The sequence below is a fragment of the Chroicocephalus ridibundus genome, chromosome 22 (assembly GCF_963924245.1).
Source record: "Chroicocephalus ridibundus chromosome 22, bChrRid1.1, whole genome shotgun sequence".
Classification (NCBI taxonomy): domain Eukaryota; kingdom Metazoa; phylum Chordata; class Aves; order Charadriiformes; family Laridae; genus Chroicocephalus; species Chroicocephalus ridibundus.
Genome location: NC_086305.1, coordinates 1,048,769 through 1,075,234, shown reverse-complemented (window position 1 = coordinate 1,075,234; position 26,466 = coordinate 1,048,769). Strand labels below are relative to the sequence as shown.

Sequence of the window (26,466 nt, the reverse complement as noted above, 5' to 3'; positions counted from 1 at the left end):
GAGAAAAAGTGGCATCTCTGGGCTGGGAAGGGCTTTGTAGGCATCGCCTCTGCAGCCTGCTGTCCTGCATACTTTGAGCCGGCTGGTTCAGAGAGCGCTGCAGGGACTACGGGAGGGTTGGGGAAACTCCTTTGGCCTTCACTGGCAAGCTGTGGGGAACTATTTTTGCATGCTGTCTTGGAAAAGAAACTTCTCTTTTTATAGTGAATGATATTTCTGGGAGATGAAGACAATAGGGCTTCTTGGCTTTGGGTGTAGCTTTAAAAAATAAAAAAAAAAAACAGTTGGCAGTGGCCAGCAGCTGCTGGCAAGTCCAAGTAATTGCAAACACGGCTGTGGCTGTTTCTCTGCCAGCTTCCAGAGCCAAGCTAACCATGCTCAACACAATGTCAAAGATCCGCGGGCAGGTGAAGAACCCCGGCTACCCGCAGTCGGAAGGGCTGCTGGGGGAGAGCATGATCCGATACGGCAAGGAGCTGGGCGAGGACTCCAATTTCGGTGAGTGTCCCGTTGGGCCACCTCTCCCTGGGAGCATGCGGATGAGATGACAAAGGCTGCTGCCAAATATCCAATTTGTTGTTCTAAATTCTGGAAGGGCTATGTGACCCTTTGTGTCACCTAACACTGCTGGGGGCTCTTAAAAGAGGTTTGAGGGCTTCCACCCGGGGTGGCAGGGAAGTGGTAAGCAGAGCCCAAGTGTCCTGCATCCCAATCCATGGCATCACGTGCAGAACCACCTCTTAATGCTTTTTTACTAAACACTGAGATCAATTTGCATGTATGAAAAAATGCTTCCGTGCTTCTAAACTGAACAACGGTGAGGTGGAAACCAGATTGAGCGAGGTGGGGAGTTTTACGGTGCAGTTCCCAGCCAGAGCTCTGCTACAGGGAGCCAAGAAATCTTTTTGCGTGGCAATTTCCCATAACCGCATGTGACTTGCAGGGAGGAGGGGGCTGAGGTCTTTTGGTGACATCAGTTTTAATCCACTAAAACATCAGCCTGCGCATGTGATGGAGCTGTTACAGCGCACAGCTGTCTGATGGCTTCCAGCACAGGGAGGAGCATTCAGGAAAATTACAAAGCTCTGGCTACTTTGTGGGAGTGATGCAGAAGTCTCAAGAGTATCTGTGGCCAACTCAGAGTCCTGCATCTCTCTTGACTTGCAGGAACTGGAGAGCAAGGGGGAAGGAAGTTTTTAGAAGAACACACCAAACCTGATTTCCTTTAATAGCCTCGCTTTAAAGGAACACTTAACTTGATAAATTTCTCTGTTAGTACTGCAGCCCTCCCTAGGACGGGTTATCTAGAGTTATCACAATTGAAATAACCCTTCTCGTGTATGTATTTTTTCCAGCTGGACAGTAGAGTGATGTTTTTGCTTTACTCTCTATTTCACTTTTATATTCTCCTGTGCTAACAGAGTGCTGAAACGGTTGGTTTGCCAAAGCTGCACAGGAGTAATTTAATCTATAAATGGTTTTCACTGGCATAAAAAGCCAAGACTAAAAATGCTTTGCTGCAAGTCTGTCTGGCTTAGCTGTCATTGTAGGAGGAGCCTTAGAACAGCATGAAACGAAATAGGTTTCAATAAGCAACTTTGAGCCCTCTAATTCCCAGGGGAGGAGAGGGGATAAGGTTGGCCCAGTAGAGGTTAGTGTCTAAAATTAATAAAAAGCTGTGAGTTTGCTGCCAGCATCTGGGGAAACTTGAAAAGTTGGTCAGAGTGCTCTGGGCTTAAAATCTTCTGAACAAAAGGATGGCCAGGCTGGATCAGACTGAAAGCGCCTCTGCCCCGGGCTTCTCTTGCCAGCAGCAGCCAAGGAGCAGAGCCAGGTTAAAGCACTGCATGGCCAATGAGCAGCTCAGCAACTCCCCGAGCCAACAGGGAGTTTAAAAATACTGTTTTTTAAAACTATTTTAACCTTTTCCTTCCTCTGTGTAGTTGGCAGAGATTGTTCCTGTTTTTCAGAGGAAAAAGAATGAAGCGTGTTGGTGGAGTGTCTTGCATGGAGTCAGTACCAACAGGCAGTTGCCTGCTGTCACGCTGGGCACCGCTCGCTCCGTGCCAGCCTCGGCGATTTGCTCTGGACAGAAATGTGGGGTGTCGGACAGGGGACGGATCTTGCACACGCTGGGTGTCTTGGCAGAATGGCTCTGCATGCAGCCGCGACGGACTTCGGCTCTGTTTAACTGGCTGGCCCCTTTCTCCCTTTCTCTTTCCTTCCTTTTCTCACTCGAAGGCGATGCGCTTCTTGATGCTGGCGAGTCTATGAAGCGGTTGGCTGAAGTGAAGGACTCTCTGGATATTGAAGTCAAACAAAACTTTATTGATCCCCTCCAGAACCTGTGTGACAAAGACCTGAAAGAGATCCAGGTAAACACCTCAGTGTTTTTCTCTCCTCATCATCTCTTTCGCTTCTGGCCCCTCCTGGGTAGTAGTGCATTTAATTGCTTGCTCTGTTGTGGTGGGAACCAAGGACTCACACAGGTCCCTTCCCCTGCACTGTGTGTGCTTTCTCTGCCCACGTTCACTAGCATTTCCTCCTTGCTCAGCACTGCTGCTACTACTTATGCAGCTTGTAAGGCTGGATGCAGGTTTGGATGGTTCTTCATTTACCGTGTTTTATGGAGGATGCTGTGGGAGTACGTTCTGGGCTTGCTGAATTTGGTTCTTTGTGCTGTGAGCTCCCAGCCGTGTTACGTTTGGGCCACCTAGCATTAAACTTTACAGTGTCTTTACAGCTGTTGGCCCTATTCTGTTAGTAGCCTGGATTTACAACATACTTTCAAACTATGAGCAAGCTTCCCTGTATGTGTCTCATGCAGCATCTCAAGAAGGCCTTTCGGTGTCTCACTGGGGAGACACGGAGCTTGGCAGCTCCCATGTGGTACCACAGAGACAAGTCTGTGCCAAGCACGGCCAGGCTTTGTAACAGGATCCATCCCAACCTGTAATTCACAAGGCAGCTCTCGCGAGTGAATTTTTGCTTACAGTGGTGTCCCAGATAAAACAACCGCCAACTACTGTTTCAGTACTTATCTGTACTCCAATTCTGCAGGCTGCGTTAGAGATAATTTAAGCAGCCCTATGCAGTCAGGGGATGCAGTGCCCACAACCTGCATCCCAATTCCTGATCTCCAGAGCTCCCCGTCCCTCCTGGGGAGCTGAAAGAAGCGGGTCAACTCTTCATCTTCCCCAAAAGGCTTACGTGGGGAGCAGACCTGGGCTGTTGCCTGCAGCATTATCCTCCAGCCCTTGGCTGGAAGGGGGTGAAATCCTATCGCCATGCCAGTTTGTTGAGGATTTATTAGTAAAAAGCCATTGTGGACACAGCAGTAATCCTCTGCCAAACTGAGCTCAGACGGTCCACTTGTCCCTGTCACCTCGTGGCAGCCCTGCCTTGCAGCTCACCATCACATCCTGGAGCTTCTCAGGGGTCTGAACAAAGGTGGGAGCCACAGAAGCATGTGCTTCAAGATCAGGTTTCTGAGATGAATGAACCTGGTCTGTAACTAGAGCTGCCTTCCCAGCAGGAGAGCTTGGCTGCTCCCACTCTCTGCCTTTTCCTTCTTCTCCTTTACTCTTCATAACCATCCTCTTCCCAGCACCATCTCAAGAAGCTGGAAGGCAGACGCTTGGACTTTGACTACAAGAAGAAGCGACAGGGCAAAATCCCCGATGAGGAACTTCGACAGGCCATGGAGAAATTTGAAGAGTCCAAGGAAGTAGCGGAGACCAGTATGCACAACCTCCTAGAAACCGATGTGAGTGCATGGGGGGAGCACCGGCTCCTCTGCCCCAGGCTGAGAGCTGCTGGGTGGGTTGTCTTTCTGTGTGCACGAGGGTGGGATCTCTTGAGGGATGGAGAAGTTAGGCACTTAATTTCCACTCTTGTTTTTGCAAGCGTGGTTTTGCTCTCTGAAAACCCAGATCTGAGAGCCCAGCACGTGGCTTGGTGGCCTCTTATCCTTTCTGTAGCCCCTCTTCCTGATCCAGCCCTTGGCCAGAGGAGAAGCTGTGGCTTCTACCAAACCAAGTCTCTTCTCAGTGTGCTGGTGAGTTTGGGCAGGTAACACGGCTTACTTGGGAAGGATTTGAACAGTGAAGCCCAGAGAGTGGTAGATGTCCTCTGTGCTGCTGAGTCTCGGCCAGTGCCTGACCTCTGGTGTCTGAAATCCCAGACCTTCTCCTCGTCTCCCCGGGGAGGTTGTCCTTCGTACATATTCTGCCCCCAGTACTCATAGGTACAACAAGGGAGTATCTGGTCAACTGGGAAGAGCCATTCATCCCACCTTGGTGTGATTCTTGCAGATCGAGCAGGTGAGCCAGCTCTCAGCCTTGGTGGACGCCCAGCTGGACTACCACAGGCAGGCAGTGCAGATCCTGGACGAGCTTGCTGAAAAACTCAAACGCAGGTGAGTCCCAGGGGCCTGTAGGCACTCTTATTTTTCACAGCCACAACCTGTCCCTGTGGTACCTGTCTGTAAATACCTGACCATCCCTCTATATCTATCTTCTGGTGTTAAAGCTGCATCTGGCAATCACTAGAGCTTCAAACCAGACCTTCAGGTTGGAGAGAGCGATGCCGGCTGCACAGCCTGCTTTCAGTGACAGAGACATTCTGACATCTGAAACAAAACCTCTGTGCTTCCACTGTGGGTGGCCGGTCTCTGCTGGGCTGAGCCCTGCCTGGATCGGGGTGTGCTGCGCCCAGTTGAATTTGGCAGGGGTGGAGGCAGAGGGTGAAATCCTCTTCGTGCCAGGGTTCACGGCTCCTTGTTTTGTGGGCTTTGAGTGTGGGAGTGTTCCCCAAGAGGTGCCTTTTGACTGGACCCAGTATTGAGTCAGAAGTTGCGTCATGTTGGTGGAGCAGACGGCTCAGATGTCACGAGCTGGACATGCCTGGCACCCAGTGTCACCTGGAACCACCTAGCCTGGAGGCTTTGTGCCATTAGCTTCAGTTGTGGTTAAGGAGGGTACCTGGAAATTGACCAGAATCCTTTCTGGTTGTGGTCCAGAAAGGTCTGTGTCAAGGGCTCCCAGTTGCTCTGAAGACCAGAAAGTGAATGCAATGTGGCGGGGATGATGTGGTGGCCACAGGCCGGTGGAGGAGCTCCTAGATCACGTCCTTAAAGACACACATCTGTGAGCCCTCTGCCAGAACCCTCATTTTCCAGCAAGCCCTGCACTTCCTTCTGTCCACATGGTGGTCCCTGGCTGCACATATGGCACTGCTGCGCATGCTCTGGAGTTTTGAGCTGCGTGAGCCTGTTGGTGAAAGGCAGGTATGTGTCTGGCACACAGGAGCAGGGCGAGCCACAGAGCTGCCTGGTCTTGCTGCGTTCCCTGCCCTTCCTCAGGTGCCCGACCTCTGCAGTGGCCCTGGGCAACATGCGGTTTCTGCCCAGGTGCCAAGAAACGCAGAGGTGGTGTTGAAACACCGAATGAACGGCTTCATGCGACTGCCATGACTTGCGCAGTTGTTCATCCTGCTGCTCTGCCTCACCTGAGCCAGCATCTCTCCAAACCCTGGTCAAGGAAGGAGAGGTGGCTTCCTTGCATCTGGGGCTTCCCTGCAGAGCTGGGGATGTGCCTTTGGCAGCCTGGCTCTTCGACGGAGCCAGGGCAGCCTCTCTGCTCCTCAGGGTGATTTGGCAATGCCACCCTCCTGCTGTTGCCTCCTAGAAGAAACTGCTGAGTGGATGCTGTGTCTGGTTTGAATTAAGAAGAGCTGGGAGGATCCTGCCAAGCATGAGCTTTACAACCACAGCACGAGTGTCCTCTGCTGGCCTGAATTGCCTGAGACACCTCCATAACAAAGCTTTGGGGCATGTGGCCCTCTCTAAGGGCCAGGTCCCACACCCTGGGCAAGATCCATCTTCAGAACACCCCAGCGTAGAGGGTTGTGCAGATTCTTGTCTACAAACCAATCTGCTCCCCTACATAGCCACCAAGGAGAAAAAATATCATCTTGATCTCATCGTATTCTGTTTCATATTTCAATTTATCCACATTAGTTTTCCTTCTTCCAGAATGAGGGAGGCCTCCTCGCGTCCCAGGCGGGAATACAAGCCCAAACCCAGGGAGACATACGACTTTGGAGAGACCGACCAGTCTAACGGGGGCTTCTCTTGCAATCCTACCCCCAAAGTCTCAGGTAAAGTTGTCCCGTGTGTGTGCACACACAGATGCCTCTGGAGCAGTCTCCTGGGGATGGAGGTGAACTACTCTGCCTGGAAATGATGGTTCTGGTGTGCCGGATGTGCCTGCGTGAGCTGGTGGCTCTGAAAAATGTCAGAAATGCCTCTAGACTCAGGCTGTTTTCTCTTAGGACCCAGCAGCCTTCGTTATATTGGCTTTGGGGACATCCCAGCGGGGTCTCCAGCCCGGGCCACTCGCCTGTAGTGCCCAGTCAGGGTCAGCAGTGGCAGACAGGAAAAATGAAGCATCTCTCACACCCTCCCCATCTTCCATCATGCTGCATTCATCCCTCCCTGGTCCTGGCAAGGCAGGCGGGTTTCTAACACAGCATGTGGGCCACCCTGTTTCTCCTAATAGATCCTCCCTTCAGCCCCTGCCTTTTCCTCTCTCCAGTTCATGTTGTTTTAAGCATGTCTCTTTTTGTTTGGAAGCAGCTTCCTCCTCTTTCCGATCCGACAAGCCGTCCCGGGCCTCCGTCAGGAGTATCCGTGAGTTTCCTCCCTCTGCACTGCATGATGTATGACCATCTCTCCCCATCCCTCCTTGCTCTTCCTTCCATGATGCTGCTGCTTTGGAGCCGCTAACACCTCCGGGCTGTGCCTGGCCAGCAGAATAGCGCAGCTAAGCCTCGAGCTAAGCCCCAAATTAAAACAGCCATGCTAAACTGATATTTACCACCCCAAAGCTGGGGCCATTGCTCACCCGGAGGCGTTGTAGCAGCTATCATCACGCAGGCATGTCCGGCGTGAGGCCACAGCGATCAGATGCTCTTCCACGAGGTATCAGACATCTGAGGGTTACCCCCTTCTCGTTCCAAGCACCCAGCCTGGATCTGTCCCACTCCTGCTCGTGCTGCCCCCCGCCAAACCCCACCGCTGAAGGCTGGGGGGAGTGGGTAGAGCCTAGGCATGCCGAGCAGGTTTTGTGGTCCCAGCTGGGCAGCGAGGAGCCTACAATGGGTTGCGGGAGTGACGTGGGGTCTGTGGGTCAGCATTCCTACTGAAGGGACACGTGGGGGTCCCGTTGGAGTCCTGTTGGAGTCCCGAGGCCAGGCTGGGTCTGTGGCTTAGAGCCGCGGTGGTGGGGAAAGCTCGTGGTGGTGCAGCAAAGGGGCAGGAGGAGTGAAGGAGCCTGGTGCAGGGAAGTGCCGTGGTGGTGGGACCAGCCTGGTATTTTGAGAAGTTGTCTCAAAACCTGCTTGGCTGCCGCTTCTGGTGTTTTCTGAGTTCTCTTCTAATGCTGGGTCCTTCCTTGCTGTGGGTGTTCAGCAGACCAGACGTGCTGCTGCTGTTCATGCCATTCCTCCTGCCCTGGTTGGAAGAGGGTGGGGGACAGGGGCCCTGCAGCCCCCAGTGGTCTCTATTAGCTCTGTCAGTAGGATCCCCACAGCTGTGAAGCTGAGTGTCTGCCCATCCCAAAACGTCAGCGCATAGAGCAAGCAGCAGCTTTCCCTGCTACAAAACACCCTTTGCAGTCAGGTCTGATGCTTAAATCATGGAGCTGAGATGGGGGAAAGAGACCCCCCCTGTTTTTTGGGGGGAGCTTGCATGCAACACTGAACTGATAATTTCCTAATTTAATTAATTTAGCCTGCTGCCCAGGGGAGGCAGTTGCACTCCTCCCCCTCCCATCACACTCAGGCTCAGGGTGATGAGCGACCCCCAGGTCCTTCTCTGCCACATTCTGGTGTCTAACCCCATCCTCGATGAACTGCATGGCAGCTTCTCTCATCTCTGGAGGAATACCGTGGCTTTTCACCACCTGGTTTCCATTATGGGGGTCTAAATTAGGTTGGCGTTTAGTTTAGAGAGGGGGAAGTCAGGCAGGATCAGGTGGTGGACCTGGGATGCTGGAGGTGGGACTCTGCTTTGGGAGAAGCTTGTGCAGGACCTGGTTGTGGCAAGATGGTGGAGGAACAATGAGCTAAAAGCCAGTGAGGACTTTAAACTGGGTTAATGCTTTACCGTCACGGGGACAAAGTGAAGGGCCGGTTTATCCCGGGCAGGGCAGAGCTGGGTTGTGAAACCAGTTGTGCAAGCCCTGGCTCGGGCAGAGCCGATGATGCTGCACGGTGTCCAGATCCGGCATCCACCAGCGCGATCCCGGGGATCCCCGGCGTCGGCAGAGCCAGGGCCTTGAGGAAAGGGGTGCGAGGGGGCCCAGCTCACGTCTCCCCTCCCCTGTCTCTCCCCGCAGCCCCCCTGGACCAGCCCTGCTGCAAGGCTCTCTACGACTTTGAACCCGAAAACGATGGCGAGTTGGGCTTCAAGGAAGGCGATATCATCACCCTGACCAACCAGATTGACGAAAACTGGTACGAGGGCATGATCAACGGCCAGTCGGGCTTCTTCCCCCTCAACTACGTGGAAGTGCTGGTTCCGCTACCTCAGTGAAACGGCATCACTCCCGTCCCCCATCCGCTCATGCGGGGCCGAGCTCCATTCCACCTCCCTCCTGACACTGGCCCTGTCCGGCGGCGGGGCCGCGTTCTCTCTGTGTCACCTCGGGGCGAGATTGCCACCAGGGAACAAGCCAGAAGGGTCAAACGACCCCCCCACCCCTTGTGAATTTGGTTATTTTAATTTTTTTTTTTTTTTTTGTGTGTGTCCTTCTGGTGCTTGAACTTCGGTACTTTGCGCACCCTGCCAGGTCCCCCCGACCCCCAGGCTGTACGATGGCCACAGGCCTCTCCCTGTCCAGTTTTTCTTTCTTTCGGGTCAAGCAGCTGGATGAGCCAGGTTGGGAGAGCCAGGATGCATCCTTTGCCCTGACCATCACCCTGGGGAGACGCGTGGCCCAGTGACAGGGGGGCAAAGCAGCCCTTTACCCCCCACCCCCTTAAACACTACCCCTCTCCCTGACGATGCCCAGCCTTCCATCCAGGACCCTGGCTCTCCCAGGGGGCTCAGGGGAGGGATGCCATGGCGCAGCAACACTACGACACCCATCAAACACTAAACCAGCCCTGCGGCGCGGGTGCTGAGCTCTGCCTGCGGCTCTGTGCTGCTCGCCCCACACACACCCTGGAGGGACAAAGCAGGGATGTCCCTCTGCCCCCTCCTCCCAGAGCTTGGCTCCAAAGCGGGGTGGTTTCTCCCTTCTGCCCTATTTTAAGCCAAGTTGCTTCTGGACCTTTGGGATTTTCCTACTCCAGACTTGACTGAGTGTGTCAGAGATGGGGGATAATTTTGGGGAGGGGGTGGGAACTGGGCCACAGCCTGGGTTCTACCCACCACGGGGCAGAGCGGGTGGTGGCTCCTCTCCCTGGGGAGCCATCGGCACCCAGTGCTGCAGGACCGGGGCTTGCTGGAGCTTGGCTGATCCTCATGTGCCTTCCCTGTACCCCCCACCTCTGCCCCGCAGCCCCCTCCTTGGCCGGGGGGGGAGCAATGAGCCCCTCTGCCATGGGTTTGGTGGGAAAAGGTATCACACATCTCAGCGCTGCCTCTGCCACCCCTTAGCCCTAAGCATCCCGGCGTGTTCCTTCTTACGGGGGGCAGGATGGGGCCCGGCAGTGCTCCCCCCATCTCTCACTCAACTCCGTGGATTTCCTTGCTAGAAAAATGGTCTTTTTCTCCCTCCTTTGTGGGTCTTTGCCGGGCTCTAGCCCCTCTCCTCCTTGGTTAGCACTGTCCCCCTGCCCAGGCCAGGGGCCAAGCCGCAGCTCCACACTGGGCCCATGCCGCAGCACGTCTCTGTCCCTGCTCTTCCCGGCACGTTACAGTTACCCATCCCCTTTTTAACGATTTTAACAGTGCATGTCAATGTACATCCCGTCCCCTGCTGCGCTGTGCTCCAGGCGGGCTGAGCGGTGGCCCCGCTCCCAGCCGCAGGGGACACGGGGCAGCTCCCCCTCGCTCCCAGCAGCACAGGGAGCCCCAGGGACCACTGTCCTCGGGGACCTCGTGTCCGTCCCCTCCCCGGTGGGGACTGCGGTCACAGCCCAGGAGCGCTGGCTCCTGCTCAGGTGGATTGAAATGCGTTTTGTCAGTTGGGACAACTTGCTAGACTTTTTTTTTTTTGGTAATGGTTTCTCCTGGTTTTTAGGAGGAAAAAAAAAAAGACCCAAAAATCTTGACTTGTATCTCTGAATAAAAGTATTAAATGTTTTCTTCTTTCTAATGGCTGCTTCCTCTCTGTGAGTGTGAGGCTGGGCAGGAGGAGCTCTGGATGAACATCCCCGATTCAGTCCCCAAAACCAGGCAGCTGGACGGTGGCTGCATCCCGTGAGGCCACCAGCACCGTCCCTTACCGCAAGGCCACCAAGATGTCCCCAAGCCAGTGCAGCCGCGTGCTGGCCACCTCTCAGGAACCACTCTTTAATCAACTACCCCTTCCACAAACAACTTACAGCCAAGAGTCCCATCACCATCACCCCCCTCCGCTGCTGCCCTGGGGCAGGGCAGGAGCCAGGGAGGGGCGGGGGGGGGGCATGTCCCAGGACCCCTCGGGTAAGCTCCCAGGAGCAGTGGGCGATGCAGCGTCCCCGCAGCACTGCACTGCCCTGGGTCCGGATGAGCCCCTCGGGCTGGGGGCGGGGGGCTGCTGAGCTGAGCCCTGGCTGCTGGGAAGGCACCTGGTCCAAGTTGAGGCGGGGGTCCCGGCCCCCTCAGCTGCTGAGCTTGAGGAGGCTGTAGATCTGCTCCAGGATGTGGGTGAAGCTCTGGTCTTTGGGGGTGCGGGAGGCCAGGGAGCCCTGACACAGGAACGCAGCCCCGTTAATGAAAACATCGGGAGGGCTGGAACGCCGCCCCCTGAAGCTGAAGCCCCCTCCTCACCTTCAGTTTGTCCAGGTAGGTCTGATCCTGACTCCACAGCTCCTGAAACTTCACCAAGTCCGGCGCGCCCTTGTAAAACTCCACCAGCAGCGTCTGGGGTGGGGGGGCGAGAGGAGCTGCAGGCACCGGGGCTGCCCCAGGGCCCCCCCACCCTTGTGGCACTGAGACCTCGGCAGCACGTCAGGGATGGAGAAGAGATGGTCACCGTCACTGGGAATGGGGACGGGTAGCAGAGCCCCTGCCAGCCCCCCATGGGGTCGGGGAGTTATCCTTGCTGGGGCAAAGGGGGTTTTTGTGTTGTTCCCCCCCAGCATGCTCACCATCTCCTGCAGGACATCATTGGTGAGGAAGCCATCCTGGATGTAGGCCACCTCCACGTCCATGGGGATGCCGTAGTCATTGGGCCGTTGCTGGAGGATGGGGGGGTCACCCCACGGCACTGGGGCCACCCACATCCCAAATCCCCCCCACACACAAAGGGATGGTGACCACTTACCTCCGGTGGTGGCATCACCCAGAAAGGCGCAATTTTGGATTCCACGCCAGGGTTGCCATGATAGTAGGGTCCTGGGGGGTGGGGTGGGGAGAGGTGACACAGATGGGGCTGACACGGGGCGGGAGGGGTGACAGCAGCCCCCAGCACCCCTGAGCCAGCGGGGCCCGGTCTCTTACCGCAGATGAGGGCCAGGCAGGGCTGGAAGCCATTGCCGCTGCCCTGCAGCTTGAGCTGATAATCCATCTGCGCATCGATGTCGTGCAGGGAGGGCAGTGCGGGGCCAAAGGGGTGACTGTGGTACCAGCCCACCAGTGACAGCCCCCGCAGGAACAGGCTCTGGCAGATCTGGGACAGGCAGATTCCATGGGTCCAGGACCCTGGGGACCCCCAAGACCCCTCCAGACTCCCCTGCAGGGCTGCTTTACCTCCTCCTCCACGGCGCCAGCGGCTTCAGCATCACCCAGGCGGGTCCGGCACGGGAAGGCTCGCAGCACCGTAAGCACTGCCAGGGGGGCACAGGGGTGGGTGGCTCCGAAAAGGGCTGGGGGGGCCACCTACCAACGCCCCCACCCTGCTACCTACGCTGTGTGTTGGTGTCCCACCGCCCACCCAGGTAGCCCACCACTTCACTCCGTGTCAGGTGGCTGTGGAAATCCTAAAGGAAAAGGTTAAAATCAACAGTTTGGCCCCAAAATGACAATGGGGGCACCTCCACCCCTCCCTGCGGGTGTCCTCAGTGCCATCAGAGGTGTCCCAACCTGTCCCCCACCTTGGGGAGGGGACGCACCAGGAGCAGGAGGACGTTGCTAGAAATGGCCACGTTGAAGGGCTGGAACTTGTTGATAGCGGCGAAGGATGTCACCTCCACTAGGGTCTGGGGGTTCCTGGAAGAGCCGCAGTCCCGCTGCCACCCCTGTCCCTCCCTGCACCTGCAGGGCCGGCAAGGGCCCCCGTGGGGGCTGGGGATCCAGTCCCCATTGCACCCTACCTGGCCGAGTCGCGGGTGCCCAGGGTGCAGTAGCGCACGGGCACCCGGGGTTTGCTCTCCAGCCTTTTCCCCGGGGGGCCGTGATCTGCGAAGCACAACGCCCCGTCACTGCTTCCGGGCTGCCCCGGGTTCCCCCAGGGACCCCCCTGTCACCTTACCCATCCCCGCCGGCTCTGCCAGGCTCTTGCACTGCTGCTTCTTGCTCCTCTCCTCCGTTTTTTTGGCAGCCACCAGCTCCGGCACGGGCGCCCGACCCTCCCTCGTCGCCTCCTCCTCTTCCTCCTCAGGCATCTCCTCCTCCTCACCCTCGCTGGCCAGGCTCTGCGGGCAGCACAGGGCTGGCACCCGCCCATCCCACCCACACTTAGGGGGCACCCAGGGGGTTCCGGCCCACCTCCTCGGCGGGCGGCGCGTTGGGCTGGTGCTTGCGGAGCCAGGCGGCTTTGTACTGGTCCAGCTTCTGTCCCTTGTAGCGGACGGAGGCCCAGCCACACCCCGACTTCTTGGCGGGGTTCACCAGGCGCTTGCAGTGGGTGGCCCAGGCGCTGGGCGAGTTGAAGACCTGCCCCGTCTCCTGCCAGGTGATGGTGCCGTCCGCCCCCAGGTCCCCCACGAACTTCTTGCCCTGGGGCGGGTGGGGTGAGCTGGGAAGGCACCCGCCAGTCCCCTGTCCCCCACCTGTGCCCCTCATCCCTGCCCCCCATCCCTGTGTCCTCCATTCCTATGTCCCTCATCCCTGTCCCCCATCCCCCTGTCCCCCATCCCCATGTCTTCCATCCTGGTTCCCCATCCCCGTGTCCCCACCCCGTCGCCTCCCCGCACCACCCACCAGGTAGTAGATGGAGAGGACGCCACGGGCCGGCTCAAGGAGCCCGTCGCGGAGCAGGACACGCAGGGTGATGCCGCGGCGGGTGAGCACGGCCCCCCGGGAGCCCCCCGCCGCCTTCGACCCGCTCCCGGCCTCCGGCTCAGCCTCTGTTTCATCCAGCCCCGGCTCCAGCTCGTCCTCGTCCTCCTCCAGGCACTCGTCCCCACCGGGGGAGGCAGCTGCCAGCGCTGTGGGATGGGGACATGCCGGGATGGGGACAACTTGTGTGGGGGCCTCCCGGGGGGCAGCACCCATGGGCGTCCCCCCCAAGAGCACTCTTGGGTCACCCCAGCCTCGTGTCTGCCTGTGGATGGCGACACTGGGACAGGGATACGCAGGGATATGGGGACAGGAAGATGTGGACATGGGGATGCAAGGATACGGGGGGATGGACATGGGGACAGGAGGGCCCAGGGCCAGGGGGATGGGGACACTGTTGGGGGGAGACACAGGCATGTGAGGACAAAGGGGCATGACGATAGAGGACTTGGGGACACGGGGACACAGGGCCATGGGGACACAGCTGTGGGACACGGCGACACAGGGACAAGACTCTCCTGGCCCAGGAGGTCCCCAGAGCCTGGTCTGAACCCAGAGATGGGGACAGGGACAGAGGTGTCCCCACCCTGACCCACGGGTGTCCCAGAACGTCCCTGTCTCTGCCCCACGGATGTCTTGGAGTGTCCCCACCCCTGAACCACGGTGTCCCGAGGTGTCCCCATCCTGTGGGTGTCTCTATCCCAGCCCCATGGGTGTCTCGGGGTGTCCCCATCCCTGCCCCACGGACGTCCCAGGGTGTCCCTACCCCTGCCCCACGGGTGTCCCCATCCCGTGGGTGTCCCGGCGTGTTCCCCCCCACGGGGGTGCCCGTGGTGCCCGGCCGCGTGCAGGCGCGCCCCGGGGGTCCGCGCACTGGCGTGGGTGTGCGCATGCGCAGGTGCACACGCGTGTGCGCGGGGAGGGGCGGTGTGTGCACACGCAGGTGCATGTGCGTGTGCGCGCGCGTGTGCGGGGTGCGGGCTGTGTGTGTTGCGCGCGCGTGTGCCCGGTGCGTGCGCGCGTGTTCTACCCGGTGCGTGCGCGAGCGCGCGTCGGTGGCGGCGCGCGCCCGCCGGTACCTGCCATGCTCCGCTTGCGCCGCTCCCGCCGCTCCCGCCTCCCCCCGGTGCGCGCGACGGCGGCGCCACGTGATGGGGGGGGGGGGGGGCCGCGCGCCCCGCCCCGCCCCGCCCCGCCCCGCCCGGGGGGAGGAGGGGGGGCGACAACCCTGCACCTGCTGCGCCGACCCGGGAGGGACACGGTGACACAAACCCGCGCCGGTGCCCTGACACCCCCGCTCCTGCCGCACCCCGGCTGGGGAAACCCCACCCCGGTGCCCTCCGCCCCGGGGTGGGGCTGCCCGATGCCCGCAGTCCGGGAGGGACCGGCCCGGCCCGGCGGCACCTGCGGCTCCTGCGGCGGCGGCGGCGGCTGCGGCTCCTGCGGCTCCTGCGGCGGCGGCGGCGGCGGCGGCGGCGGCGGCTGCGGCGGTGGTGGGCGGAGATGGCCCGGCCGGTGCCACTGCCCCGGCGGGACCGACCCCGGCCCCGGCCCCAGCACAGCTACGAGGGCTTCCTGGAGAAGCGGGGCCCGTGGGACCAGGTGGGTCCGCACCCCCCGGGACCGACCCCGGCAACCGGGGTTCACCCCCCCCGTACCGAGCCCCGGCACTGACCCTCTCAGGACCGACCTCCCCCCGGCGTCCGCTCTGCCGCCCTGGGGCCGCGCCGGTGCGTGCTCGCGGAGCCCGGTGTGGGCGTCCCGGTGTCCTCCGCAGCGCCCGGTGCCGGTACCCGGCGGCGGAGCTGAGTCCCATCCCGCCCCCAGGTCTCCCGGAGGGTCTGGGCCGGGCTGCGGGGGGTCACACTCGCCTTCTACGGGCAGCCCCGGGACTGCGAGGTACGGGGGGTCCCTGGGTGGGGACACCGAGTGGGCTGCCCTGGCCGGGACCCGTGGGACACCCCCAGGCTGGGACCCTCCTGTGGGACCCCTCCAGGCTGGAGACACCCCTGGACCCGGGCCCCCATGTCTGGGGCGCCCTCTGGGTGAGCACCCCCCAGCCTGGTACCGCTGTGAAGTCCTGGGGCTGGGACCCCTAAGATGGGACCCCTGGGATGGGACCTCTAGGTGGAACTCCCAGTCCAGGACCGCCCCCCCCAAGAGTGGGAGCCCCAGTGTGGGACTGCTGTGACCCTCTGGGGCTGGGACCACAGGGTTGGGACCCCCCCTGTAGGCTGGGACCCCAGAGACACCCCTGGGTCAGGACCCCCTCAGGATGGGCTTCTCCAGGGTGGAACCCCCAGACTGAGACCCCCGGGACCCTCTAGAGCTGGGATGCCCAAGGTGGGACCCCGGGATTGGGACTCCCTGCTCTAGGCTGGGACCCCAGAGACACCTGTGCACCAGGACACCCTCAGGGTGGGCTCCCCCAGAGTGGGACCCTCAGCCTGAGACCCCCCCAGCTGGGACCCCCGAGGTGGCACCCCTCCCCAAGCTGGGACTCCAGAGATACCCCTGGGCCAGAACCCCCCTGGGTTGACACCCCTGGGCTGGGACCTTTGGGTGACACTGGGGAGTGTCCCCCAGGCTGGGACCCCCTGTGGAGGTGAGGGTGGGGGCCCAGCATGGGGCAGGGGGACGGGTGGCTGGGAGGGGGCTGAGGCCTGGCGCGCTCGTGTCTGTGGTGGCAGGGGGGCCCACACTCAGGTGCCCCCAGCCCCTGGAGGTGCTGGACCTGAGCAAGCTGGTGGCCGTGTGGGCCCGGGGTGGGGACCTTATCCTCCAGCTGCGGGGACAGGGACAGAAGGTGACGCTGAAGGTGAGGGGCATCCCACGGGGGGGCACTGGCAGGTGTTGGGGGCATGTGGGGGGGCTAGGAGCACAGGGTGGCAGAGGGACACGGTTGGTGCCAGGCAGGGCAGAGGCGGGTCTGGGAGGGACTCAGGGGTGGGGTGTTGGGGGACAGAGGGGGCTGGGGACAGGGTTTGAGGGTGCAGGGGGCAACAGGGGCATGGGGGGAGGCACAACATCCCGGGCTGGGGGGCACGGGGGGCAGGATTTGAGGGGACAGAGGGGACAGGATTTGGGGACTGGGGGGACATGGGGGCACTGGGGGCTGGATTTGGGGGTACAGGGGGCAGAGGGGACAGGATTTGGGGACTGGGGAGCAGGGGGGCATTGGGGGCTGGATTTGGGCGTACAGGGGGTGCAGGAGCAGAGGGACGGGGTGGTGGCATGCAGGGGACAGGCTTAGGGGGATGCAGAGGCTGGGGGCAGGGGGCCACAAGGAACAGCATATGGGGACACAGAGGGCGCAGGGGACAGGTCACCTTCACATCACCCCCCTTGTCCCTGGCAGGCGGAGAGCTGGGAAGCGCAGGAGATGTGGCGGGGATTCATCCTGACCATGGTGGAGGTGGGCATGGGGCACTGGGGGGGGTCCCGGTGACAGTGACCTCACTGTGCCCATTGCGGCCCACGTCCTGCCTCCGCCACAGATGAAGGTCCCCACCGACCTGGCACTGCTGCCCGGCCACCTCTTCCAGCTCTCGGAGGCCCTGCGCGAGGAGTGGGACCGACGGGCCATCCCCAGGTCCCCTGCCACCCGCAGCCCCCCGGCCACCCCTGGTGCCCCCAAGCCACCGCTGTCCCCGTGAGTCGGGGGGGCTCTGCATCCTCACTGGGATGCACTGGGGACCAGCATGGCTTGGGGGGGGCTCTGGGTGGCTCTGGGTGGCCTCACAGGGCGGGGGGGTGACAAGGCAGGGCTGTCCCCAGGGTGCCCAGCTGCTTCTTTGAGGTGACGCGCCTCGAGGCCGAGGGGCTGCTGGAGCGGAGTGTGGGCAGGGGGAACATGGTGCTGCGCCCCAGGGGACACGGCCAGGGTGTCTCTGTCACCACGCGCCAGGAGATGAACGGGTGAGTGGGGGGCACTGTTTGGGGACAGGGACGGGTCGCATCACAGCACTGGTCCCTGGGCAAGGGGTGTCCCCCTGGGTGTGGGTCATCATGCAAGGGGTGGCATCAGGCTCTGTGTCCCCATGCGAGGGTCCATGCAAGAGGTGGCCCCAGTGCACAGGTCCCCGTGTGAGGGGTGCCCCCAAAGGGCGAGGGTCCCCATGTGAGGGGTGGCCCCAGGGCAAGGGTCCCTGTGGAGTGCGGGTGCCCATTTGAGGGTTGTCCCTGGGGTGCAGGTCCCTGTGTAAGGGGTCTCCTCCTGGCAATGGGGCTCCTTGTGAGAGGTGGCATCAGGGTGCGTCCCCATGCAAGGAGTGTCCCCAGGACGTGGGTACTTGTGCAAGAGGTGGTCCCAGTGCACAGGTCCCAATGGGAGGGGTGTCCCCAGGGTGCAGGTGCCCATGTGAGTGGTGTCCCCCCAGGGTCAGAGTCCCTCTGCAAGGGGTGGCCCCAGGGCAATGGTCCCCATGTGAGGGGTGTCCCTGGGGTGCAGGTCCCTATGCAAGGCGTGTCCCCCCAGGTTGAGGGTCCCCATGGGGTACGGGTGCCAGTGTGAGGGGTGGCCCTGGGGCACAGGTCCCTGGGTGAGGGGTGGTGGCCCCCGCTGATGCAGCCCCCGCGGCAGCATGGTGCTGCTGAGGCACTACAGGGTGAACCACGTGGACCAGGGCTACATCATCGATGTGGACACGCAGGTGAGTGACATGGGGCATAGCGGGGCTGGCCCTGGGGACAGGGACCCCTCCCCAGGCACTCACCTGAGTCCCTGGGACGGGCCCCACAAGGGCTGGGACCCCCAGGCTGGGATTCAAGGGACCCCCAACAACACTTGGGGTCTGAGACCCACAAGGACTGGCACCCAAGGAACAGGCACCCATGGTGTCTGGGCAACCCCAAGGCTGGGCACCCCACAGCCTGGGCCCCCCAAGGAGCTGGGACCCCCCAGTGCAAGGAAGCCTGGGAACTGGGACCCCAAAAAGGCTGGGAGCCCCAAAAGGGCTGGTACCCAAGGGACTGGGACCCCTAAGGAACTGGGACCCCCTGAGGGCTGATACCCAAGGGACTGGGACCCCCAAAAGGGCTGGGATACTCAAGGGACTGGGACCCCTAAGGGCTGGGATACTCAAGGATCTGAACCCCCCTCACGGCTGGGACGGTGGGACCCAAGGGACTGGGACCCCAAAAGTACAAGGACCCCCAAAAAGGGCTGGGACACAAAGGACTGGTGTCCCTAAGCGACTGTGACACCCCAAAGGGTTGGGACCCTCCCAGGGCCCAGGAGCTGTGGGCTGTGAATGGGGGGACCCATGGGGGTGTACCTCCAAGTGACACCGTGTCCCCCCCAGCATCGCTGCTCCTCGCTGGCTGAGGTGGTGCAGTACTTCGTGGAGAGCAGCAAGGGCAGCCTGCAGCCCCTGCACCGGGAGTACAGCTCACGGCTCGGTGGGCTTGGGGGGGGACTCTGGGGGGGACTACGGGAGGGTCCGCGTGCTCAGCAGGGTCTGGGAGGGAGCGGGTCTTGCAGGACAGTGGTGGCAGCAGTTATGGGTGGTGGAGGGTATCTAGGGGCGGGATCTCTGGGGACTGCTGGAGAGTTGCCTGAGCGTTGGGGTGCTGCGGAATGGTACTGGGAGGGGCAGAGGTGCTGGGGTGTCACAGGCTGGCACTGGAGGTCTTGTGGGGGGGTGGACGTGTCAGGGGCAGGCAGAGAGTCTGTGACACCCCCTTTGCTCTGCTCCAGAGTTCGTGGAGATGGATGGTGAGAATGCAGAGGAGACCCAGAGGGTGTGCGAGCCCCCCCCGGCTGCCCCCACACCCCCGCCCCGTCGGCTCAGCGCACTGAAGCCATCCTCGAGCCCCCATCGCCCTGCGCTGCAGTCCCCGGGGGGGCCTGAGGGACCCCCCCCATTTGGGGCCATCCCAGAGAAGCAGACCTACATGAACAAGCAGGGTGAGGCCACCTGGGCTTGGGGAAACTGAGGCAGGGAGGGGTGCACCCCCATGCTGACCCCTGCCCTTCTCCACAAATGAGGAAGCCCCCTTGAGCTCGGTGCCCCGTCCTGCCCCCCGCAGAGCCCTGCTGCCACCCCACAGCCCCGGTGAGGGGGGGGTCCGGGTGCCTGGAGGGGGAGGGGGATGGAACCTGGAAAGAGGGGACGTGGAGGGGTGCCAGGATGCCTGGATCCTGTCACCTGCTCTGGGGGGCAGTGGGGACAAGTGGTGGAGCAGAGTGGTCCCTCTGGGGTCACTTGGGGGGGAAAGGGAGGGGGCCCGGATGCCTGGGTCCTCTGCCAGGCAGTCATCCCTCCCCCCCACGACCCCGCGGTGCAGACATGGTGGACGAGCTCGCCAAGAAGCTGCAGCTGCACAGAGCTCTCATCGAGGACTGATGCATCCCAGCGCCAGGTCAGGGGGCACGTCCCCCCCACTCTTTGTGACAGGAACCAGCTGGGGCGGCGGTGTCCCCCCCCCGGGGCAAAGCTGCCCCCAGCCCTGCCAGCCCAGCCACATCCGTAGGGCTGGGGTGGCACTGGGGAGGGGAGTGCAAGTGGCACAGAGATGGACCCCTGACCCACGTATTTGGGGAGCAGCATCGTGGGCGCCATCCTGAATAAAGGCACTGCCCCCTCAGCCCTGTCCCGGCTCCTTGTGCCGTGGGGATGGCACCGGGAGCCTCCCCAGTAAAAAAACCCTTTTCCACCCTGGGCTGCTGCCACCCAGTGCCCCATGCCCCATCCATGGCCATGTCACACCTACATCCCAATTTATTCTTCAGGCCAGAAGCAGCTCTCGATGAGGGGCAGGGGGGGGGAAATGTGCCCAGCCCGCTGCCAGCGATAGAGGGGGTGGCACAGAGTGGTGGTGGGGGATCAGCTGGCAGGGCCATGGGTGCACCCCAGCTCTGGGGGCTGGCACAGCCCTGCCAGCACAGCACATGGGTGGGGATGGAGTTTTGGGGAGGTGGTAGGGGTACATTCAGTGCTCTTGCCTGGGGGGGTGTGCCCGCTGGGGGATGGGAACAACAGCTCTAGGGCAGGCTGGCGTTGGAGCTGCTGGCTGTGCTGTTGCGTTTCTGGAGGCATTTCACCGTGCTGGGCACCTGCAAGCCTGAAGAGACGTGGAAGCTGCCGCACCAGACCTGCGGGCACAGGAGCATGGCTGGGGGGGACGGGGCTGGCACAGGTATGGGGGGGCTGAACCCCACCACCAGCAGCCATGGAGGTGGTGCCTAGCCCTGCCTGCCCCTTACCATGAAGGCAGGCAGCACTGGCTGTGTGAACTTGGCCTTGAAGGTGTGGAGCAGCTGCTTGGTCCTGGCGTTGTAGAAGGACAAGAAACCTGTGGGCACATGGGGGAGGTGTGTGGGGGGGTCACAGGTGGGCACAGAGCTTGCAGACCCCCAGCACAGTGTCTATGGTGGTGGCAATGACCATGGTGGACATGCCAGTTCCCATGGTGGTGATGGTGCCCATGGTGGACATGCTGGTGCCCATGGTGGTGGCAGTGCCCATGCTGATGCCCATGCTGGTGCCAGTGCCCATGCTGGACATGCTGGTGCCTGTGGTGGTGGGAGTGCCCACACTGGACATGCTGATGCCCACGGTGGTGGTGGTCTCCGTGGTGGTGGCAGACCCTGCGTCCACCCCCAACACTGCCCCATCCCCACCCCATCCCTCACCCACCTTCATGGAAGTTGCAGTAGACGCCGATGCAGTCGGGCACAGGCACGTCCAGCACCTTGGCCTTGTTGGCGTGCTTGGCGCTGAAGCTGACCTGCAGCCAGTTGTTGAGGTGGAGGCACCAGGAGGCCGAAGTCTTGCCCAGCTGGTCGAATTTGCCCAGGCTGCGATATGCCACCCCCACGCCAAAAGCTTTGCTGTCCCGGTCGTACCGCACCTCCCAGTAGTGGTCGTCCCCATCAATCAGTGTGTCACCTGCAGGCACAGGGCACGGCTCTCCCTGGGGCACCCATGGGTTGCCCCATCCTGTCCCCATCCCCGCCAGGTCCTTCTGGGTGCCCCGTGCCCCCCTACATCACCTCCTGTGCCCTCAGAGCCACCCTCTCTCCTCCGTGTCTCCATCCCCTCATGATGCAGGGTCCCCCACCGGCACCCAAGTGGGTGCCCCCAGATCTCACCCAGAACCGTGTAGGACTCAGCGGTGAAGCGATCTCTGCCCCCGCGCCCTGAGGGCATCCTCTTGGGCGACTGCACCACCCTAGGACAGACGGACACCAGCAAGGAGGACTGGGTTGGCATGACCCAGGGAGTGGGGACAATGCTGGGGTGACAAGGAGGGGGTGACCCTACCTGGCAGGTGAGTTGGCGGGCGAGGCTGTCCTGCCCTTGCCATCCTTCTCGCGTGCCTTGACGTCCTGCACCTTGCCGCCTGTGGCGTCCCACTCCACGCTGAGCTCCTCCACCCGCAGGTTCTGGTGGCACGTGCTGGCGTCCAGCCGAAACATGAACGCTGGGGACAGCCACCATCAGCGCGTCCCCCCCCACCCACCTAGCCCCGCCTGGCACCAAGGGGTCACGGACCTGCTGGCATGCTTGGGAAGGGGCAGCGTGGAGTGGCACGGGGGGTGACAGGTGCCCTGCCACTGCTGGTACCCACCTTTTGTTTCCAAAGTGACTGGCTCGGAGAACTCGCCCGCTACAGCCTTGTTACATGCCCGTACCCGAAAATTCATGTACTTCATGTCAAACTTCAGCCCTGTGGGCACAGCAGGGTCACAAAGCAGGGCACAGGGAGGGCACCGTGACCCCCATGTCCCCTGCAAAGCCTGGCACTGCCACCCAGCCCCCTGGGACAGCCCCAGACCCTAGCCACCCGCAGTGCCCGCTCCCGGCCTGGCACATTTGGGGCTACTTTTGCCCCTGTGCCCTCACCGGAGAGGGTGTACTCAGTGGTCTTGATGCCCTCGACCACCATCCAGGGCTGGTCCTCCTTGGCGCGGGGTGGCCCCTCGAAGTTGGTCCTGCGGTACTCCAGCACGTAATGGTCGATCTTGCTGTCCTCGTCAGGCATCCTCCAGGCCAGCGTCACACAGTTATCGGCCACCAGCGACTCCGCCAGGTCAATCTCAGGGGTGCTGGGCACTGCCCGTGGAAGCAGCCATGCTAGTGTCCCCCCCGCTGCAACCCTGCTGCCAGCCAGAGTGTCCCCAGCACCCCCAGGGACCCTCGGGGCACTCATAGGTCCCTTGGGCATGGCACCCACAGGACCCATGGACACAGCACCCTAGGGACACCATGTGTGGCATCCCAGGCACCCTGGGCATGGCACTTGCCGCATCCCTGGGCACAGCATCTAACAACCCCCCCTGCCCTCATCCCTTCATCCCTAGCACCTTCTTGCCCCTCTGGATGGGGTACCACAGGGTGCCCCAGGCCTGGCACCCCCCCACTCCTCACCCCATCCCCTGGGACCCACCAGACCCCTTAAACCCTGGACCCCCATCCTCATGCTGTCCCCTCGCCAAGCTGGCACAGCACTCTATGCCCTCAGCACTGCCATTCCCTTGCAGCAGGAGAAACCCACCCCCTGTGCCCTGTCCCTGCATGTCCCCCTGTCCCTGTCACCCGCTGCCCATGAGCCGTACCTGGCAGAAAGGCGAGGGCCTGGAGCAGGCGGCGTTCCTGGGCAAAATCCACCATCAAGTGGCTCATGTTGTCGCTCACCTTGGCCTTGAGTGAGAGGCGGAAGGCGGGGTGCCATCGTCACGCTGCATGGGGAACGCGGGGATGAGGGTCAGCGGGTCCGAGAGCCAGACATCCACCCAGCCCTGACTGCTCACCCCCTGCCCTGTGTGGCCATGGGGAGGTGGGGACGGTGGGCAGAGCCACCCCAGCACCCACAGGGCCACCCATCGCGGGGTTCTGGCTGGGAGGAGGGAGGGGGTTAGTGGGACTGGGGGGCACGGGGGTGCCGTACCTATCCTTGATCTGTTTGGCAGCCTTGCGAGCGCAGAGGAAAAGAGGAGGAAAAAAAGAAGCAGGTGAGACAGCAGTGCCAGGAGACAGCGCAGTACAGCGTGCCCGGACCCCTGTTCTAGTGCCAGCATGGCAGAGCATGTCTGCGTCCCTGCTGTGGTACCCAGCAGAACAGCATCCCTGCATCCCCGCTGCGGTACCCCACAGCACAGCATCCCGCATCCCCACCGTGGTACCCCATGGCACAGGATCCCGCATCCCCGCTGCGGTACCCCACAGCACAGCATCCCGCATCCCCACAGTGGTACCCATGGCACAGCATCCCACATCGCTGCTGCGGTACCCCACAGCACAGCATACCCGCTGCAGTACCCCACAGCCACAGCACGCCAATGGCACAGCATGCCATACACCCGCCAGTGCCCCCCATGTCCCTACCATGATGTCCCTTTGTCGCAGCAGAAAGGGGACAACAGGAAGGTTAGGGATGACCCCGGGGGTGGTCCATGCTCCCACCCAGCCCCACAGTGGGCACAGACAGCCCAGCGTTGCCCCAGTGCCCAGCGCAGAAAGAAAGGAAGGTGCCCGCCTGGGGTAAGCGCAGCCTCAGGGTGGCATCGGGAGGCTGTCAAGCTGGGGATCAGGACACCCCCAGTGTGGGGGACAGCCAGATGGGGACACCCCCCTGCACCGGTGGGGACGCACCTGGGCGAAGTCATGGTGGTTGGCTGTCCCCAGGGCCTGGTTGGCTGCCTCCAGCAGCTCCTCCGAGCTCTCCAGGGCCTTGGCACACGCTGCCAGCTGGGCCTGGTGTGGGGAGGGAAAGGGGCAGCAGTCGGCGAGGGTGCCAGTGCAAGGGGGGACACGCAGGGCGAGCACTGACCTGCAGCTCGTAGGTGCGGCTGGCGCGGTCCTGCTTGATCTTCATCAGCATCTGATCCTTCAGCTCATCCAGCAGCGCGTACAGTGACTGGAACTCATTCTCCAGGTCCTCCTGTGCCCGCGACGAGTTGGCCTGGTCACAATGCCCTGGGGTGTCAGTGGGTGCCACCCCAACTCAAGACCCCAGTGTACCAGGGGGTCCCCAGGGGGAGGGCAGGGGGCTGCCCAGTACCTCCACATTCTGCATCATCTGCTTGAGGGAATAGATGAAGTTCTGGATCTCCTCATTCTTCACGGCCAGGGTGGTGATGATCTTCCGCAGAGACTCCTGTCCGGCCCCCCCAGCCCGTGGTCAGTGCCCCTTGGACCCCACCTCCCCTCTGCCCCCCCTGACCTCCCCTCGGCTCGCTGTTCCCGCCAGGCCCAGGCGTGTCAGGTGCCATGGGGACCCCAGGCTCTGCCGCCACGGCGGGAGCGGGATGACTTGGCAAGTGAGTGAAAGCAGAGCGAGGGCAGCTTGGGGGGAGAGCCCTACAGCCCCCCTGCACCCCTCCATCCCTACCTCCTGCACCCCTCCTTCACCATGCTTAACCCCTGCATCCCTTCTTCCTCCCCACCTCTGTCCCTCTTTCTCCATCCCTCCATCCCCTCTTCCTCCCTCCCTCCCTCCCTTGCTCCCTCCCTTCTGCATCCCTCCTTTGCCAGCCTTAACCTCTGCATCCCTCCTTCCTCCACACCTACCTCCCTCCCTCCTTTCCCGACCTTCATCCCCCCAACCTCTCTTCCTCCCTCACTCCACCTCTCCATCTCCCCCTCCTGCACCCCTCCTTCTCTGCTTTGCCTTCCTTAACCCCTCCCTCCCTCCTTCCCCCAGACCTTCATCACCTCCAACCCCTCTTCCTCCAGCCCTCCCTCTCCCTCGCTCCATCCCCCCTCCCTCCTCTATCTCTCCATCCCTCCCTCCCTCCTTCTCCATCCTTAACCCCCCCTCCCTCCTTCCTCCAGACTTTCATCCCCTCTTCCTCCCTCTCCCTCCCCCTCCCTCCATCCCTCCATCCCTCCATCCCTCTCCCTCCATCCCTCTCCCTCTCCCTCCATCCCTCTCCCTCCCCCTCCCTCCATCCCTCCATCCCTCTCCCTCTCCCTCCATCCCTCTCCCTCTCCCTCCATCCCTCTCCCTCCATCCCTCCATCCCTCTCCCTCTCCCTCCATCCCTCTCCCTCCATCCCTCCATCCCTCTCCCTCTCCCTCTCCCTCTCCCTCTCCCTCTCCGTCACTCGCCCACCGGCCCCACCTGGTCACCCATACCGGGCCGGCCCCGCCGCCGCTCGGGCCCCGCCGACACCAACAAAGGGGGAGCGGCGCCCCCCGCCCCGCCCCAGCCGCGGGGCGCGACGGGAAGCGTAGTCCTGGGGGCGTGGTCTCGCCCCGCGGCATGCTGGGAGTTGTAGTCGGGAGGGGGTGCGCGCGGCGCGGACATGTTCCCGGAGGAGTGTCTCAGGTTCCCCCCCAGGAACATGGCTGGCCCCCGCTTTGCAGAGGGAGACCCACTGACACCCTCACAAATACACTCTAGTCAAGGGGGGGGCCGTGAGCCCCCCGGGTCTGGGTGACCCAAGGTAGGGGCCTTGGAGGCTGATGTGGCTAGGAAAGCCCAGCGCCCTGGGGGTTGTGGGGCGATGAAAGCGGTTCCCAGAGACCGTGTGTGGAGGTGTGCTCTCCCCTTTTACCCCTTTTCCCCCTTCCCCCCATCAGTGGGAGTTAGGAGTTGCACTTGAACTTTGGGGGATGGCTGGCAACACAGTCAAAACACTGTCTGGAGTGGGGACCTAGATATTTCGTTCCCTTGTGAATATGATGACAGGTCAATTCTCTTACTCTAGTGGACAGCCCAAGAGCCCTTGGAGCTCTCCTGCACGGCAGCGGCTGCATGCCAGTATCGCCCCTTGAGCGGGGACGCTCACTTAAGGTTCTTCTCCTCGAGGCTGAGAGATTCCTTGGCGCAACAAATTCTTGGTAAGTGACTAATAGCATGCTAAACTTTGAAATCTTAGCTAAGGGATATAAAGGATTGATTGCACATATATCATTCTTTAGACATAAACCGTTGACTAAGTCCAGGGCTAGGAATTGGATCCAGCCGCACCTAGACTCCTCTCTGAGGAGTTTAGAACACAAGGGCGTCCTTTCTGAGCCTCGTGACTCAACGGGAGGGTCTCCCTGACAGCTTGTCGGACCCTGTCCTCTATGCAGTAAATAATCAAGTGTGCCCTTCCATCAAATCTCATAAAACACTGTCGCATTCACTATGAACTTTGT

At 61.6% G+C, this 26,466-nt stretch overlaps 4 protein-coding genes across 10 annotated transcripts in view; 2 read left to right on the top strand and 2 right to left on the bottom strand.

The window, feature by feature from the left end:
- The window catches only part of SH3GL1 (SH3 domain containing GRB2 like 1, endophilin A2), a 29,557-nt gene extending 19,244 nt beyond the window's left edge, over window positions 1-10,313 (top strand). The window contains exons 4-10 of one of the 2 annotated variants that reach the window (XM_063358352.1): window positions 355-498; window positions 2,242-2,375; window positions 3,608-3,766; window positions 4,314-4,417; window positions 6,035-6,159; window positions 6,638-6,691; window positions 8,400-10,313. In XM_063358352.1, the coding sequence (XP_063214422.1) occupies window positions 355-498; window positions 2,242-2,375; window positions 3,608-3,766; window positions 4,314-4,417; window positions 6,035-6,159; window positions 6,638-6,691; window positions 8,400-8,596 (917 nt within the window). In that variant the 3' untranslated portion in view covers window positions 8,597-10,313. The remainder of the gene's footprint in view (window positions 1-354; window positions 499-2,241; window positions 2,376-3,607; window positions 3,767-4,313; window positions 4,418-6,034; window positions 6,160-6,637; window positions 6,692-8,399) is intronic. The other variant, XM_063358353.1, reaches the window with a different exon arrangement.
- A 162-nt stretch (window positions 10,314-10,475) lies between these two features.
- On the bottom strand, window positions 10,476-14,533 carry MPND (MPN domain containing). Of its 3 annotated transcripts, none has more exons than XM_063358172.1 (13): window positions 14,452-14,533; window positions 13,295-13,521; window positions 12,860-13,039; window positions 12,624-12,786; window positions 12,466-12,550; window positions 12,265-12,361; window positions 12,060-12,132; window positions 11,903-11,979; window positions 11,654-11,822; window positions 11,478-11,548; window positions 11,302-11,391; window positions 10,982-11,074; window positions 10,476-10,899 (listed from the first exon to the last, which is right to left on the bottom strand). In XM_063358172.1, the coding sequence occupies exons 1-13, from the start codon at window positions 14,456-14,458 to the stop codon at window positions 10,813-10,815; spliced, it is 1,419 nt and encodes a 472-aa protein (XP_063214242.1). In that variant the 5' UTR covers window positions 14,459-14,533; the 3' UTR covers window positions 10,476-10,812. The 3 variants fall into 3 exon arrangements, with proteins under 3 accessions (XP_063214242.1, XP_063214243.1, XP_063214241.1); XM_063358171.1 differs by having other exon boundaries at window positions 10,478-10,899; window positions 12,860-13,090; window positions 14,452-14,531; XM_063358173.1 differs by lacking the exon at window positions 12,860-13,039 and having other exon boundaries at window positions 14,452-14,532.
- A 44-nt stretch (window positions 14,534-14,577) lies between these two features.
- Window positions 14,578-19,950, top strand: STAP2 (signal transducing adaptor family member 2). 4 transcript variants are annotated; one of them, XM_063358174.1, is made up of 10 exons: window positions 14,582-14,974; window positions 15,200-15,417; window positions 16,063-16,190; window positions 16,731-16,787; window positions 16,870-17,024; window positions 17,150-17,290; window positions 17,955-18,024; window positions 18,676-18,772; window positions 19,071-19,280; window positions 19,661-19,950. In XM_063358174.1, exons 1-10 carry the CDS (start codon window positions 14,736-14,738, stop codon window positions 19,717-19,719), a joined length of 1,374 nt encoding a protein of 457 aa, XP_063214244.1. In that variant the 5' UTR covers window positions 14,582-14,735; the 3' UTR covers window positions 19,720-19,950. The 4 variants fall into 4 exon arrangements, 3 of the variants coding, with proteins under 3 accessions (XP_063214245.1, XP_063214244.1, XP_063214247.1); XM_063358177.1 differs by having other exon boundaries at window positions 14,777-14,974; window positions 15,200-15,271; window positions 16,089-16,190; XR_010073948.1 differs by lacking the exon at window positions 17,955-18,024 and having other exon boundaries at window positions 14,579-14,974.
- A 126-nt stretch (window positions 19,951-20,076) lies between these two features.
- On the bottom strand, window positions 20,077-25,627 carry FSD1 (fibronectin type III and SPRY domain containing 1). The gene is given in 14 exon segments (XM_063358170.1): window positions 20,077-20,468; window positions 20,580-20,668; window positions 21,013-21,264; window positions 21,468-21,547; window positions 21,640-21,799; window positions 21,947-22,045; window positions 22,222-22,431; window positions 22,935-23,043; window positions 23,045-23,057; window positions 23,267-23,289; window positions 23,971-24,072; window positions 24,149-24,280; window positions 24,380-24,475; window positions 25,442-25,627. Coding segments are annotated over 14 exon segments (1,662 nt in total). The 3' UTR covers window positions 20,077-20,357.
- Between the last annotated feature and the right edge of the window lie 839 nt (window positions 25,628-26,466).